Below are 14894 nucleotides of genomic sequence, written 5' to 3'. Positions count from 1 at the left end.
TAGGTATATTCAATACAACACGACCATTTAATACGAAATAACATATTTAACAGGGTTTGACACGACTTAACCTATTTAACACGCTACATAAGTGGGTTCATGGGTTATAGTGGGTAAAATGGGTTAGTGGTTTGAGTCACTTTCAACATTTAACACGTAAGTAGGTTAAATCATAGTCATAAAATGGGTTAGTGGGTAACCATCGACACATGACACGATATTAAATCATGTCATAAGCGTGTCAAGTCGGTTTAGCGGGTTAAACCGTGACACGATTATAAATGGGTCGTTATAAATCCGATACTAACACGAATAAGCCTAACTCAAACCCTATATTTTTATATCGTGTTCGTGGGTCATGTCCAAAATTGCCACCCCTATATATATATAGATAGATTAGGGCAGCATAAAGTGAATCTTAAAAGGACTCCTATCTGAAACTTTTTCAATTTTTTCCCCAGTTCTTACATGTCCCTGACCTGCAAACATTCTCTCAATCCTTTGGTATAAGATTGCAGTATAAGATGATATCAATATATAAAAATATCAATATATTTTCAAAAGCAGAAACAAAAACTTTCTTAGAGTCGATAAAGAGAACTAGTGGAAAGTGAAATTCATTGCTACTGAGCCATGTTAACTTCACGACTTCAATGCAAGTAACATCAGTAGAGGAGACTCCATATTGACAGTAAATGGCAGCAAATCTATTCCCAGAAACATACTAAGTTAGATATGTGATGCTAATGAGGGGAGGATCTGATCCATAGCCTCCAGATTCTCAGACAGCTGTTGCAGGATTTGCCTCAAAGAGTTGAAGTGGATTCTGACTGTTGAGGCATGGAACTTTGTGAGAATTGAGGATTCAAACCTGCAGCTGCTGATGCAGATTGGTATCCTTGGGAAGGAAAATAAGCCCCTTGTGGGAGAAATGCGCCCTGAGGATTGTAGAAAGGTTGATGGCCTTGAGGGAGGGAATGAGTTTGTGCAATTGGATTAGGGGGGTAAAGTGCCTGAAGCCCTGTTGGCCCATACATTGCCTGATGACCTTGAAATCGTTTAAGCTTAGCAATATGCTTCTTACCAGAAAGATGGCGGTCAAGAACCTCACGTGTGTCACACTTGACATTGCACAAATCACATAATTGCGGAGCTACAATTTTAGGTTTGGGAGGTTCCACTGCTCTTCTAGCTTCAAAAGTCTTTATACGCTTCCCTCCCCGACCACCCTTCATTTTGCGTTTCATTCCATGTCTCCTATTATCAAACAAATTCATCCTAAACTTCCTTCCTTGCTGATCAGATGGTTCCCCCACAGGAACTTGAGGTTTTTCCCCAGCATTATTTTGCAGATTATTCTCCATTCTGTGTTCATTGTTGCAACTGTTCTCCATTCTATGTTCAATGCTTCCAGCTTCAGAGGGCAAGTTTTCTGCCAACTTCTGCTCTTCACAATCCTCTGCAAATGGAGGCTGCTGAGACTCTTCAGGCTTTGAATCATTTATAGGTTCCTGAGGATTCTGTATTTCTTCTGCTGGTTTGATAGCATTTTTCATCTCTTCATACCTTAGCAAGTTCTTTTTATGTTTCTTTCCATTTTTGTGCTGCTCAAGAATTTCCAAACCAGAACAATCTACCCTACAAAGTTCACACCAAGCAAGCTGTACAGGTCGACAGTTAGGAGCTACGTTTTCTGGTGCAGAAGCAGATTCAGCTACCTTTTTGGCCACATCAGCTGTGTGCTCCTTGGCAGCAGAAGGTTCTGTATGGGAAGATGTTGAATTCACACCTTGTATTTGGAAGCGCTTAGATCGAGCCTTACCCCGACCATGCCCCTTTCCACGGACAGAAGGGACAGAACCATGGTGGCGGCCAACATTTCCCTGGCCACCCCCTCGGAATGGTCCACCTCCCCTTCTACCACCACGCTTGTGTGGATGTCGAACATCCTGCAAAATTTACTGAAAAGGGTTTTCAAGAAGGTAAAAAAAAAACAAAGATAAAAAGAACAGCCAGTATTGTTTTCCATGTGTCAAGTAGGAAGAGAGCCTGAAATCAGACAAAATTTCATAAATGTTATGGCATTAAGATGATCAAGAGTCAATAAAGTTGAGTAATCCTACTGCTTCAAAATTAAGTGTCAGTAATCATGTTTAAACCAAAAAAAAATCAATCATCAAATTGTAACTCATTCCAACAGCAAATGGGAGAAAGACAAACCACCTTCTCTGAACCTTGCTCTGCATGTTATGCCAAAATACAGGCAATCTCTTGGCTCAACATAATTCACAGTAAACTCTAATTTATGATAAGATCTGATGCCTGACCATCAGTTCTCTTCTTAGTTGATGACGCTAGTCCCTTTAAAATTACGAAACACAGTTCTAATCCCCAACACATGGTCAAAAAGTTTTTAACTGTCACAATTGCAACTTGTGCATAAACTTAGGCCTGCCAAAAATTCCTTGCCAAGATCAATAGTATTTATCTTAAACAAAAAACAAATAAATGAAAATTGGAAACTAATTTGCTAAAGCATGAGAATTGATCTTGCCCATGCTATGAAACAAAAGTCATCCTTCTTCAAATGATATAGGAGATGGACATATTTCTTAAATCTTACATATCAACCAGCATCAGCCTACTCAACCTGAATCTGTCAGAACCTCTGTTGCTCTGACTCTTTTCAATACCTAAGGACCCTGCCACATACCTAGAATTGACAAGGTTACTCAAGCATGATTCTCCAAATAAAAGGAAGAATATGAAAGAAATGAATGTATGCACTTATGTCCGTCATGGTCATGCACCTGACACTTGTACACAAGTCTGAGCAACACAGGTTGAACTGGTAAACTTCATACATGATCCAAGATGTTTTCAACCAGGTTTAAAACCTTCCAGAAGTAAACTTATGAAACTATCCAAGCTGTCCTGAACCTCATTTAGTCACCGGAGTATTTACCACGCGCAAGAAAAGTGAATTAAAATATCCATACCTATTCTTCCGGGCAAACAATCCAAGACCAATGAAAATGCCTCCTCATTCAACCTCTCCTATTTGGGAAATGACATTTTTCAGCAACTCCATTAGCCTAATGGAAGTCATAGTTTAGCAACATCAGAGGGTTGAATTTGCTGGGATAGGATTTACAAAAGTTCAAGCCCATCCTAAGATTAATTGTTTGCAAAATCAATGAGTTGACCTTGGCCAGACACAGTCCAGCTTTTAGTCTAAATCTCACACCCCTTAGCCCATAAGTTATATAAATTTAAAGAGCAGACCCATGCTATACTAACTAGAAACTATAAAGCTTTAAAATGTATAAAGACAAGATTGTACTTGTCAATCTTAGCAAGCAAATACTATATTAAATGTTCAGCAGCTGCCACCCCTACAATTCAGTTCCGTTTCAAAAACAACCCATGATCACTTTCTTTTGATATGTAGCCCAATTCATGTTTCATAAGCTGATCCATTCAGACTACATAAGATATGGTTACCAAGTTCAATTTAAATTGAGAGATTTTGTGAAACCCAATATATGCCAATCAACTTCATAGGAAAAGCAACCTATTGTCAATTAGGTCCTAAGAGAAGAAAGTCCAAGATTTGCCAAATCAAGAAGCTGATCAGGCAATCCTTATAAAATATTCAGGTGAACCTTATAGAGAAGAAATCATAAGATTTGCAAACTCATCAAGTTAGGGTTGAGCATTCGGTTAACCAAAAAACTGAAGTCTCAAATTATTAGAACATATAGCCATAACCGAATCGAACCAAACCAAAATAATTTGGCTCAGTTCAGTTGAACAGTTCTTTTTCCGCCATCTCATTCAGCAGAGTAACCCAACTTTTCATCCTCACATTTTCATCTCCTTCATCAAACATCAAACTCAGCTCAAGTCAAACATCAAACTTACAATTGCAACAATTTAAATCAACATTTTGCAATAATTTAAATCCACAATTGCAAGAATAATAATCACATTTCAAAAGCATATACTCCCTCTATCCCATAAAAACAGACTTACTTTCCTTTTTTATTTTTACAAATTATAGGCCACTTTCTATTTTGAAATAACAGTTTATTTATTTGTTTACCATATGCCCCTACTTAACACGCATTAAAAATAAAATTCATTAGTTTCAATAATAATTTAGTAACATAAGTTATTTAATTTTTAATGGAGTAATATGAGTGGAGGGTATATTAGGAACTAAATTTTCTTAAACTATATAAAAATAGAAGTAAACCTATATTTGTGGGACAGCGGAAGTACATTTTAATTTTGATGAAAATCAAAAAGAAAGAAATAAAATGATTCCCAAAGAAATCAAGACCAAGAAATCTCATATGGCAATACCCATTACCCAATTTTTAAGATTGAGAGGGGGATCAAGCCAAGTTTGAAAAATAAAGATCATAGGCATATGGTGAACCATCACCTAGCCGCCGATAACAATAGAAGGAAGAGACTCCCAGTGAGTAGACAAAGAAGAGGAGGTAGTGTAACTGCCATAGTCATCGAGACAACATAAGACGAGATTAGGGGGGTTCCTTTGTCTATTCTCCTTTGTGCTCTAGTGAGAGAAAGTGAGAGGCAGGTGAGATTGGTTTTGTGTAGGTTATAGAGATCATAAAAAGAAGAGATGATGAAGGTGAGCAACATCGAGCCAGGAGGGGGAGGAGAAAACGTTAGGTCGACAGAAAAGGAGAGGAAGAGAGGTTGCATTTCACCATCTGTGTGAAACAGAACTAAGTGAGTGAAAATTAGGGATTTTAATATATAGAGAGCATAACACATGTATTAAGGTTTGGTTCAATTTTTCGTTTATAGCAGTATTTTGCTCAAGCCTTTATCAAACTATCAGCACACGGTATGTGACCTAGGTATTCAGGAAAGTTATAACACTCAGAACAAGCAAGAACTACCTAACCTTCCCTTTTCACTCGCATTTCATGGTTCATGAGTTGGACTGCCATTTCATGTTGTTCCTATTTTATCCATCTTAAAAATTTAGCATTACGTACACACAGGACCTTGCGTTCTTCTTTGTTATCTCACACTTAAACCTTTGAATATATATAATCAAAAGTTGAAGTTCAAAGAGACAAAAACTTTATTCAATTAAGCCAAATCATAGATGATTCAAAGAAGCACACAAAAGACTAAGAGAAGGGTAAATTGTGCTTAAAGGACACTTGGATACAATTGGGAGATGAGACAAGCACATTAAAAATCTAGACAACTGCTTCAAAAAGTGCTTAAGACCGAAACCTCCTTCAACAAATAACCTGAGGCTACAGAGGAACAATTGATCCATATCTGTGTTGAAAATAATAAAGCCAGAAACATTTCAATCAATGGAAATTAAACACCAAAACTAGCTAGCACAAGACATAAGAAGAACGCCCTGAATATTATTAAGGGTCAATGGTCAAAACAAATCCAAACTGTTACTCAAATTTGCAATTATGGCCACAATGAATGTAATTTTAGAATAGGTAGCCAATGAATGTTAATATTTCATTGAGACATATTGGTTACCTACCACAATTTCTAGGTCCCAAAATCTTAATTCTTGTATTAAATCCTTCGTCCAAGTAACCAAGAAAAGAAAAATCAGAATTTCAAACCATAAAGCACATAATATAATTTAAAATTCTAGATGCATTATTCAATTTCATTCATTATGTCATGTAAACTCAAAATTCTAATTCTCTAGTCATTGTGCTGATGCCAAAAGGTGAAAACAAATCAGATCAGCTTTTTTCTTTTCAACTTTTTTTTTTAAATTTCTTGCCTTTTTCTCGTCTGGGGGCGCCTGGTGAAGCCTCGCCTGATTGCCTAGGCAGTGCCTAGTTGAAGGCGCCTCACCTGGGAAGTGCATGGATTTTGCCTTGCCCAGGCGCCTCTTGACAATACTGGGTATAACTTAACAGTCATGCTGAGTACTAGAATACACACACACACACACACACACACAGAGCAAGTTTAAAGAGAGCACCCTTAAGAATTAAAAAAAAAAGAAAAGGTTTTTCATAAATGAAGTAAACTATCTAATAAATATCATTTATAGGATCTTCAGTAGCAGCAATCCAAAAACTGAACATAAGATAGGCTACCAAACATTGTATATTCTTAGACTCCTAGTAGCGAGATGGAGCAGATATAAAAAAAACAAAAACAAAAATAAAAACTATAGGCTAACTTCAACAATTAATGAGGCATATCACAAAGTAAAATTGAGATGTCAAAAGATCTGACTTCTGGCTTTTAGGCCACAATAAACAAGTAATTAAACTTTCGTCGGTCTCAACCTATCAAAAGCCCAAGCAAGCACATTAATAAATGCCTCTTGGCCCCCTCTAAACGAATTGTCACCCAAACTATATTTCTACATAAATGTTGTGTAGGCATGTATATGTATGTTGGTATTTATGGGAGTTCTCACCCACACATGAGCCTTCCAAAGTGCGTGCGCACACAAACTTACACACGCGCGCACACACACACACGTGTGTGTGTATATATATATATATATATATATAGAGAGAGAGAGAGAGAGAGAGAGAGAGAGAGAGAGAGAGAGAGATTGCATAAACCAAACCCAGATACCAGAATTTGCTTATGATTCAACGTCGACCATTATGATTGCTTGTTAGTTTCACAAGCCAATAGTTAAGAGTAGCCTAGATAATCAAGAAGTACTGAGTAAGTTTCCCCATCTATTTTTCTATTACTTCATTTCCTACCAATTTCGTGCAGAATTTTGACCGATATAATTCTTTCCTTCGCATTATAAAGAAGCAGGAAATTGAAAAAACACATAATTTTACTTTATGTTACAGGGACAACATTAACTTGAAACAAAAAAAAAAATAGCGAAACAAAAAAACTGGCAAAACTTATAGAAACCATAAAACCAGCATTCTCAAATGCAAAAGTGAATCAATTACATCGATAAATTTTGAAAAGCTACACAAAGAAGTAGGAGGAAAGAGTTCAGTTACTCTGAATATAAACATCAGTGAAACGCCACTTACTTCCAATTTAAATTTAACAAAATCAAAAACACCATACCAGAGAATGCATGGGAACGGGCCCAAAGACAGGACTCTTAGTGGGCAACCCGGCCATTGCCCTCTCCGCCGCATCCATCGACCCCGCGAACTGTGTCAGCTGCTCCAGCGCCGCGATCGCCACAGCGGCTGCACCACTGCTGACCGCCCTGATCACCACACACACCGCTGCCACACCGCCCCACTGCACCACCACACACACCGCTGCCTGCAGCTGCTGCGCTGCTTCGTGCTGCTGCTGCACAGCTGCCCGCATGCATCGCTGTGCTGCGTGCGTGCGCTGGCTGCTGTGGTGCTGAAACATGGGTGCGGGGTTATGCGTGATTGTAATAGTGCCGGATATATTGGTTTGCGGTTGTGTGTAATTGCGTTGGTAATAATTGTTGATAATTGTGGTGGTATTTTTGGTGATAGTAATAATCTGTTGGTAATGTGGGTGGGCGTGTGTGAGTTGTTGATGAATGTGGAATGGATGTTGTGAGTTTTGTGCTTGGAATTTGTTGCTGAGTTTGATTTGAGTTTTGATTTTTTTTTTGGTTTTGTTGAGATTGATTTGATGATTGGTTGAGGATTTTTTGATTTTTGGGATGATTTTTTTTGATTGATTGATTGAGAAGGGATTCTGGGCTGATGATGAGGGGGGTGCTGCTGCTCCTCTGCTGCTCAGTGCCTCAACAAGGTGCTAAGTTGGGTCTCGGGTCGCATCGCAAGGGGTAGTGGTGGGGTAATCATTAATATAATAAAAAAATATAAAATAATTCAAAAAATATAAATAATAAAATAATAATATAAAATAAAAAAAAATAAATATAAAAGGTCAAAAAAATAATATAAAACCAATAATATCCAAATGAAACCAGAAAAAACAAAAAAAAAAAAAAAAAAAACCAAAAAATACAAAAAAAAAAAAAGCTAAAAATCTCCAAATTCTCCCCCCTCTCCCCTCCCTCCCCTCCCGCTCCTCCTCCCACCCCCCCCCTCCTCCCCCCCCCCCCCCCCCCCCCCCCTCCTGCTAAAACCCCCAAAAATCCCCCCAAAATTCCCCCTCCCCCCCCCCACCCCAACCCTTCTCCCCGCCCCCCATGCCCTCTGTCAGGCCACCCGCCAAGAGAAGACCAGAAGGGAAAAAAGAAGAGAAAGAAGACCGGAAAGGAAGAAGGAAGAGAGGAAGACGAAAGAAGGGAAGATATAGGAAGGGGGATAAGGGATGGGCGAAAGGTTGGGATATGGAGGAAGAAGATAGAGGATGGGGGTGGAAGGGTGTGAGGAGGGAAGGGAATTGGATTTGAGTATTGTTTTGTGAGGTTTTGTTTTTTTTTTTGTTTTTTTTTTTTTTTTTTTTTTTTTTTTTTTTTTCTTTTTTTTTTTTTTTTTTTTTTTTTTTTTTTTTTTTTTTTTTTTTTTTTTTTTTTTTTTTTTTTTTTTTTTTTTTTTTTTTTTTTTTTTTTTTTTTTTTTTTTTTTTTTTTTTTTTTTTTTTTTTTATTTTTTTTTTTATTTTTTTTTTTTTTTTTTTTTTTTTTTTTTATTTTTTTTTTTTAATTTTTTTTATTATTTTTTTTTTTTTTATTATATTTTTTTTATTATGATGATTATATTTTTATATGTGGTATATGATGTGTGATATATATATGTGATGAATGTTGGATATGTGGTTGTTGTTTTGTTTTTTTATATTTTTTTTTTTTTTTTTTTTTTTTTTTTTTTTTTTTTATTTTTTTTTTTTTTTTTTTTTTTTTTTTTTTTTTTTTTTTTTTTTTTTTTTTTTTTTTTTTTTTTTTTTTTTTTTTTTTTTTTTTTTTTTTTTTTTTTTTTTTTTTTTTTTTTTTTTTTTTTTATATTTATTTTTTTTTTTTTTTTTTTTTTTTTTTTTTTTTTATTTTTTTTCTACATATTTTTTTTTTTATTTTTATTTTTTTTTTTTTTTTATTTTTTTTTTTTATAATTTTTTTTTTAAGTTTTTTTGTTTTTGTTTTACAAAAGCTAACCTGTACCATTTTTGTGGTCCTTCACTAAAATATAAAATTCTTACAATTTGTCTGCTACTTTGATATTTTCACATTATAAGTGGTCTATATCGTTGTCATTTTCTTTTTATTTAGCCTGGAGCTTGTTAATAGGTAGAATCTGGCTTGGTGGCAACTGGTGCATCAATATGGGTACAAGGGAATGTGGTTAAGAGCCAAGGGTCAAAACAAAAGGTGGAACTGAATGTCAACAAAATTATAGCGGTATGGTATTTCTTGACATCTAGTTAAATGTGGAATTAGTTTGATATGATTTGATAATAGAATTTCACTCTTCCCATTAGTTTTGCATCATACATTTTCCATTTTAAGTAAATTTTAGTTCATAGGCATGTTTATATGCGCAAATTATCTATATGCATGGTTATATATGTTTATAGTCAGCTTGAGGCATAAAAAGGAGTTAAAACAAAAGCTTTAGGCATTTTTGGACCTCCAACCCAATTTAGAGAGTGTTTTAAATTGGTCAAACTAACTTATAAGTTTTCAAATTAAGTGATCCGTTTATTTATAACATTTTTTGGGCTTAAAAACTAGACTTATAAGCCAAAAAAAAAAAAAAAAAGCTAGAGAGACTAACTTTTCATTTTGGTACTTATAAATACTATGCTTGTAATCTAGTTTGACTAAGTACATTATCGCATTATTCCCTTTTAATTTTTAAAAGTTTCACTATGTACCCTTATTTTAAATTTTTGAACTTAGTGTCCTTTTTAGTCATGTTAACTATAATTATAAGCATTTTTTTACCAAACATGTCAATTGCTTGTCAAATTTTTATAAACACTTTAACCAAACATATAACTACTTAAATTTTTAAATGCTTAGAAGCTCAAATTAGTTTAGAAGCTCTTAGTGCTTATTAGTTAATTTTCATAAGTTAAGCCAAATACTCTCTTAGACATTGTAACAATATGTCATCCTAGTATCTGGACCAAGGGACAGGAACCACAATGAGGCTCTGGTTGCACTGAATCACAGGACCTAGAAAAGGAGAATCTGCTCAGATTAAGGATGTCAAAAAGCTGCTTATGACACGAAGTGCCACCTGCATGTTATATAAATATGTTGTTGCCCTTTTGCACTTAAAATAATTGTTCTTCTTATAGGTTGGCAAGAGTGATCCTTCCTATCCAATTCAAAAGAAAAGGGTCAGCAGAGAATTTTTGAGAACTAAAGCTCATCTTCGTCCTAGAACAAACACATTTGGTGCGGTATGGTTCAGCTGCTGTTTTCTGTTCCAACTTTTAGATTCTTATCTTTTAAAGTAATGCAAATTGGTTCTAGGTTGCAAGGGTAAGGAATGCTTTGGCCTATGCTACACACAAGTTCTTTCAAGAAAATGGGTTTGTCTGGGTCTCAAGTCCTATTATCACAGCTTCAGATTGTGAAGGAGCAGGTGAACAGTTCTGTGTTACTACTTTGGTATGTACCACTAAAACAAAGGCATTTAATGGTGAATTTCTCTCATTTTGCCTAATTTTGTAACAATTCTTTATGACTTCTGGTATGAACCACTTTTTCCTCTTTTTTTTCTCCACCAATGGCCAAATTATCTTATATGGTCTTTCTTTTTGTGAATTCTGGTAGAGGAATTACTATTAAACTAGTGAAGAGTACACAAGTAATGTGTTTTTTGGGCAATCTTATATTTATATGGTTCAACCCCTTTTTTTAATTGTGTATAATTCATGTGAAATGTATGCATGTATGTACATGTACCTCTGCTGTTTTTGAGGAGACCATTTCTTACTGCAAACTGAATCTTTGTTTATGCTTCCTGATTGCTAATCTAATTAGCACAAATTTTGTTGGCATTAATGATTTTGCAAAGATAATATGATTCAGAAAAACACAATGTTATGCAAGATTTATTAATGACTAATTCTACAGTGGTTTTTAATACTGCTATTGCAATTTGTACTTCACGCATTTCATTATGTTTCAGTAAATTTTTGTTCTTTTGCAGATTCCAAGCTCTCGGGAAGCAACTGATTCTCTTGTGGATGGCATTCCAAAAACAAAGGACGGGTTAATTGATTGGTCACAGGTGAGCTGATTGAAGTTTTTCTTTATGTGTGTTACCGTGTGTTATTGAATACTGCAACCCTGTGGAGCATTTTTCTGTTCATTTATTATAGCTGGTGCAATCAGGGTTGATATGATTCTTCTTGTTTGGCTTACAATCATATGTTGTGTTGTGAACTTGTGGTTAGATCTAATTATTCAAAAATAAATTTCCTTATAGTCCTTGGTCATGAGAAAGAAGTATTTTATTCAGTGTGACCAGGTGTCTTGATTCCATGTTTTTTCTCTTATTCTGGGAGATTGTTTAGTTATTAATCACTTTTGGTTGGTAAGTTGAATTGTGAATTATTATTATTATGATAATTACTTTCTAAAAATGGTGCTTAAGGGAACCAGAGATTTGTTACAGTAAAAAGGGGGAATATTGAGGAATTTGTATGGAAACTCCCGAAAGAAATGATTTAAGATGCACAACAAATTGTAACCCTATGAACAATAGAAATCTTCATGACTCATCTTCATTTATGCGCTGAAATTTGTCTTCTTCAATTTCTGCTTTTATTTCTGAACTAGACTTGGTGTATGGCCAACAATTTCAGAATCATGAAAACAGGTTGGCTTTCTGATTTTTAAGAGATCTATTGATGTCATTTTCAATTCTTCAATTCATTTTTCAGGATTTTTTTGGCAAACCAGCATTTTTGACAGTCTCCGGCCAGCTCAATGCCGAAACATATGCTACTGCTCTTTCTGATGTATAAATTTTCTACTCTTGTTTGTCTTCATTTGAATGTCACATCCTCAATGTAAGCTATTTGAAACTTTTTTATGACTCAATTTTTCACTTTGTGTCAGGTTTATACATTTGGTCCCACATTTCGAGCAGAAAATTCTAATACTTCTAGACACTTGGCTGAATTTTGGGTAAACATTCTTTGTTTAAGGGTTTTTTCTATTCTTATCCTTAATTTTTGGTAGCCATATCATTAAGTTTCATGCTTCCATCTCACGTGCTATTGGAGACTTGGAATATCTTACTCCCTTTTTCTGTTTGTCCATTTTAGATGATTGAACCAGAACTTGCATTTGCTGATCTGAATGATGATATGGCTTGTGCAACTGCCTATCTCCAGTATGTAGTATGTGACCTTTCATATCATCTTTGGTGTTAATTCAACACTCTATGGAGTGGAAGCAAGCTTGCAAATGAGCAAGAGCACTTCTTCTCATTGGATTTTCGACATTTATTTTTTATGTATTAAAGGTCAGGCATATCCTTGAAAATTGCAAGGAAGACATGGACTTCTTCAATACTTGGATTGAGAAAGGAATCATTGATCGATTGAGTGTATGAGCTCTCAAGTGTAACTTATCCTTCTTCAACCTTTTTGTTATATGTTCAATCTTTTGCTGTTACTTTGTTTTATGACTTGGTTCTAAATATGATGGTCTGGTTTATACATTTATATCCAAATTTGACTGACATCGCTATGCATGCCTTGACATCTCAGAAATTTCTGTGTTTGATGCACAGAATGTTGTTGACAAAGATTTTGTCCAGTTGACTTATACTGATGCCATTGAACTTCTTCTCAGAACAAATAAGAAATTTGACTTCCCGGTATTGCTATTTGTCTTCTTTCCTCCCTTCGGTCATAGGTTGCAAATTGGTTTTTGTCTTTTTTTAATGAAACAATGTTCTTGCACATCTCTAGGTGAAATGGGGATGTGATTTGCAAAGTGAGCATGAGCGTTATATAACTGAAGGGGCTTTTGGTGGATGCCCAGTCATAATAAGAGATTATCCAAAGGTATGACCCTTTCAGGCTCTCTTTTCTTTTGCTTTTACAGAAGCACAAAGGAAAATCCTAATCTTAGAATCTATCATTGTTCTTGTTCTGAATCTCTCATTGTAAAACTCTCAGGAGATCAAGGCATTTTATATGAGGCAAAATGATGATGGGAAGACTGTCGCAGCCATGGATATGCTGGTTCCTCGGGTAACATTTAAAATATCTTTCTCATTGTTCATGAGTTCAGTTTAGTCAATAATTATTACCCACAACTAAGATCCTTAGCTTCTAGCAACCTCCATGGATGCTCGAAAGCAAGATGGTCTCTTTGAGATTAAAAATAAAATCGTTGATGTTAGCATAAAATTTGTGTACTAAACTACTAATATATAACATGATCATTCTGATTTAAAGTAGTGCCAAAGTAATGGGAATTTTGATAATATCATATTGCAGAGTTCTGAAATTAGATTATAAGATTTTCTTCCAATATACTTGATCCCACTTGTCCATCCCATTTTAATTTTTAGTGAGAGAAATATGAAATCATTTGGGTGTAAATTGGGGAAAATCAACAAATGACACAAAAACTGGTTTTAACAAATGTGGTCTCAAATGCAACTGCCTTGTATAAGAATGTTTTCATTTTTCTTTTTGTTTGTTAGGTTGGGGAGCTTATTGGTGGAAGTCAAAGAGAAGAACGGCTTGAATATTTGGAAGACCGTTTGGATGACTTGAAGTTAAACAAGGACAGCTACTGGTGGTATCTTGATCTGCGGCGGTATGGTTCAGGTTAGAATTGTACTCATTTAAACTAATGATTCTCTCAAATTGATGGTGAGATTGGCATCTGTTGAAGTCCGTTGCATAAAAATTCTAATTTCTTCCAAGTTCTTCGACATGTCTACTAAATAAGAATAACTACTAAAGCACACTTTTTTTTCATACATTTTCCGTGGCCCACTGCAGTGTAGGGGGCAATGTTGTCCCCCAATTTACTATCGTGCCAGCAATTCTCTTTTTGAGGGCTCATTTGTGTGGAGAGGCCTTGTGCATGAATGATCTCACAAGGTGTAAATTGAGGCAGATTTGAGGAACTAGAGAGTGATTCTTGAGAAAATAAACCTGCAAGGGGGAGGGGCATAAACTCAAATGTTCTTGAAGCGGAGGTGGAGAATCCATAGTGCTCCACATAAAGGCCTTTCCATGTGGTTAGATTAAATTATGCATGTTTGCTTTATTCCTGGTCAAGATGCTGGTCCAGGCTCGTATCAGTTCAAATATGCTGGCATTAAATCCTAGTCAACAAACAGGCTCAGTATATTGTTATAGGTGTTGGATCAATAAAGAAAATTTTGATGCTATGATAATTATATGACTGTATCTATCCTCTGAAAATTTAAAATCTTTAATTCAAATTTTGGTATTCTGATTTCTTCTTCTTTCTTTTTTTTTTTTTTTTTTTTTTTTCATGTATTGCCAGTTCCTCATGCGGGATTTGGACTTGGCTTTGAAAGACTGGTGCAATTTGCAACTGGAATAGAAAATATAAGAGATACTATACCTTTCCCTAGGGCACCTGGTTCAGCTGAATTTTGATGGCAAAATTTGTAAGATATGATTTAATTCTTCCTTGCGTCCTCTCTCTCTTCTGACTTTTACCCTCTCTCTCCTTTTGATAATTATTTGCTAAATCTGTTGGCTTTCTCTCCCTGTCTTTGGCTTTGAAATAATAGCTTAACCTCTTAGGTAAAATATTGTCCCGGGTGATATGATGACTGCCCTTATCAGGCATGATTGGCGGATTGCTAATGTTGTGTAAAATTTTATCTAACTGACTGTAAATTTATGCATCTATTGTTGTCTTTATTTCATTCTTGCAAAATCTGAACTCAAATCAATTTATGTTTTTGAGACGCGTGCAGTCTAATGTAATGGGTTTCAGATTTTGTAATACGG

General features: G+C 35.3%; 2 protein-coding genes across 2 annotated transcripts; one reads left to right on the top strand and one right to left on the bottom strand.

Moving 5' to 3' along the window:
• Positions 1-512: 512 nt before the first annotated feature.
• Positions 513-7392, bottom strand: LOC131174700 (uncharacterized). The gene is made up of 2 exons (XM_058138476.1): positions 7090-7392; positions 513-1949 (listed from the first exon to the last, which is right to left on the bottom strand). The coding sequence occupies exons 1-2, from the start codon at positions 7390-7392 to the stop codon at positions 807-809; spliced, it is 1446 nt and encodes a 481-aa protein (XP_057994459.1). The 3' UTR covers positions 513-806.
• A 12-nt stretch (positions 7393-7404) lies between these two features.
• Positions 7405-14804, top strand: LOC110672033 (asparagine--tRNA ligase, chloroplastic/mitochondrial). The gene is made up of 14 exons (XM_058138475.1): positions 7405-7515; positions 9208-9318; positions 10224-10328; positions 10402-10539; positions 11084-11164; positions 11820-11897; positions 11998-12066; positions 12207-12281; positions 12407-12490; positions 12677-12763; positions 12858-12953; positions 13068-13142; positions 13601-13727; positions 14419-14804. The coding sequence occupies exons 1-14, from the start codon at positions 7405-7407 to the stop codon at positions 14532-14534; spliced, it is 1353 nt and encodes a 450-aa protein (XP_057994458.1). The 3' UTR covers positions 14535-14804.
• The last annotated feature ends 90 nt before the right edge of the window (positions 14805-14894 follow it).

Source organism: Hevea brasiliensis, chromosome 16 (assembly GCF_030052815.1).
Source record: "Hevea brasiliensis isolate MT/VB/25A 57/8 chromosome 16, ASM3005281v1, whole genome shotgun sequence".
NCBI classification, from domain to species: domain Eukaryota; kingdom Viridiplantae; phylum Streptophyta; class Magnoliopsida; order Malpighiales; family Euphorbiaceae; genus Hevea; species Hevea brasiliensis.
The sequence above is the reverse complement of the archived record's forward strand: the minus strand, read 5'-3'. Positions and strand labels throughout refer to the sequence as shown.

Coding starts and splice junctions, on each gene's coding strand:
- LOC110672033 (XM_058138475.1), top strand. CDS start 7,405: ATGCGTGATTGTAATAGTGCCGGATATATTGGTTTGCGGTTGTGTGTA. Junction 7,516..9,207: donor GTGATAGTAATAATCTGTTG/GTAATGTGGGTG, acceptor GCTTGTTAATAG/GTAGAATCTGGCTTGGTGGC. Junction 12,764..12,857: donor ATAAGAAATTTGACTTCCCG/GTATTGCTATTT, acceptor GCACATCTCTAG/GTGAAATGGGGATGTGATTT.
- LOC131174700 (XM_058138476.1), bottom strand. CDS start 7,392: ATGTTTCAGCACCACAGCAGCCAGCGCACGCACGCAGCACAGCGATGC. Junction 1,950..7,089: donor CCGTTCCCATGCATTCTCTG/GTATGGTGTTTT, acceptor TAAATTTTGCAG/GATGTTCGACATCCACACAA.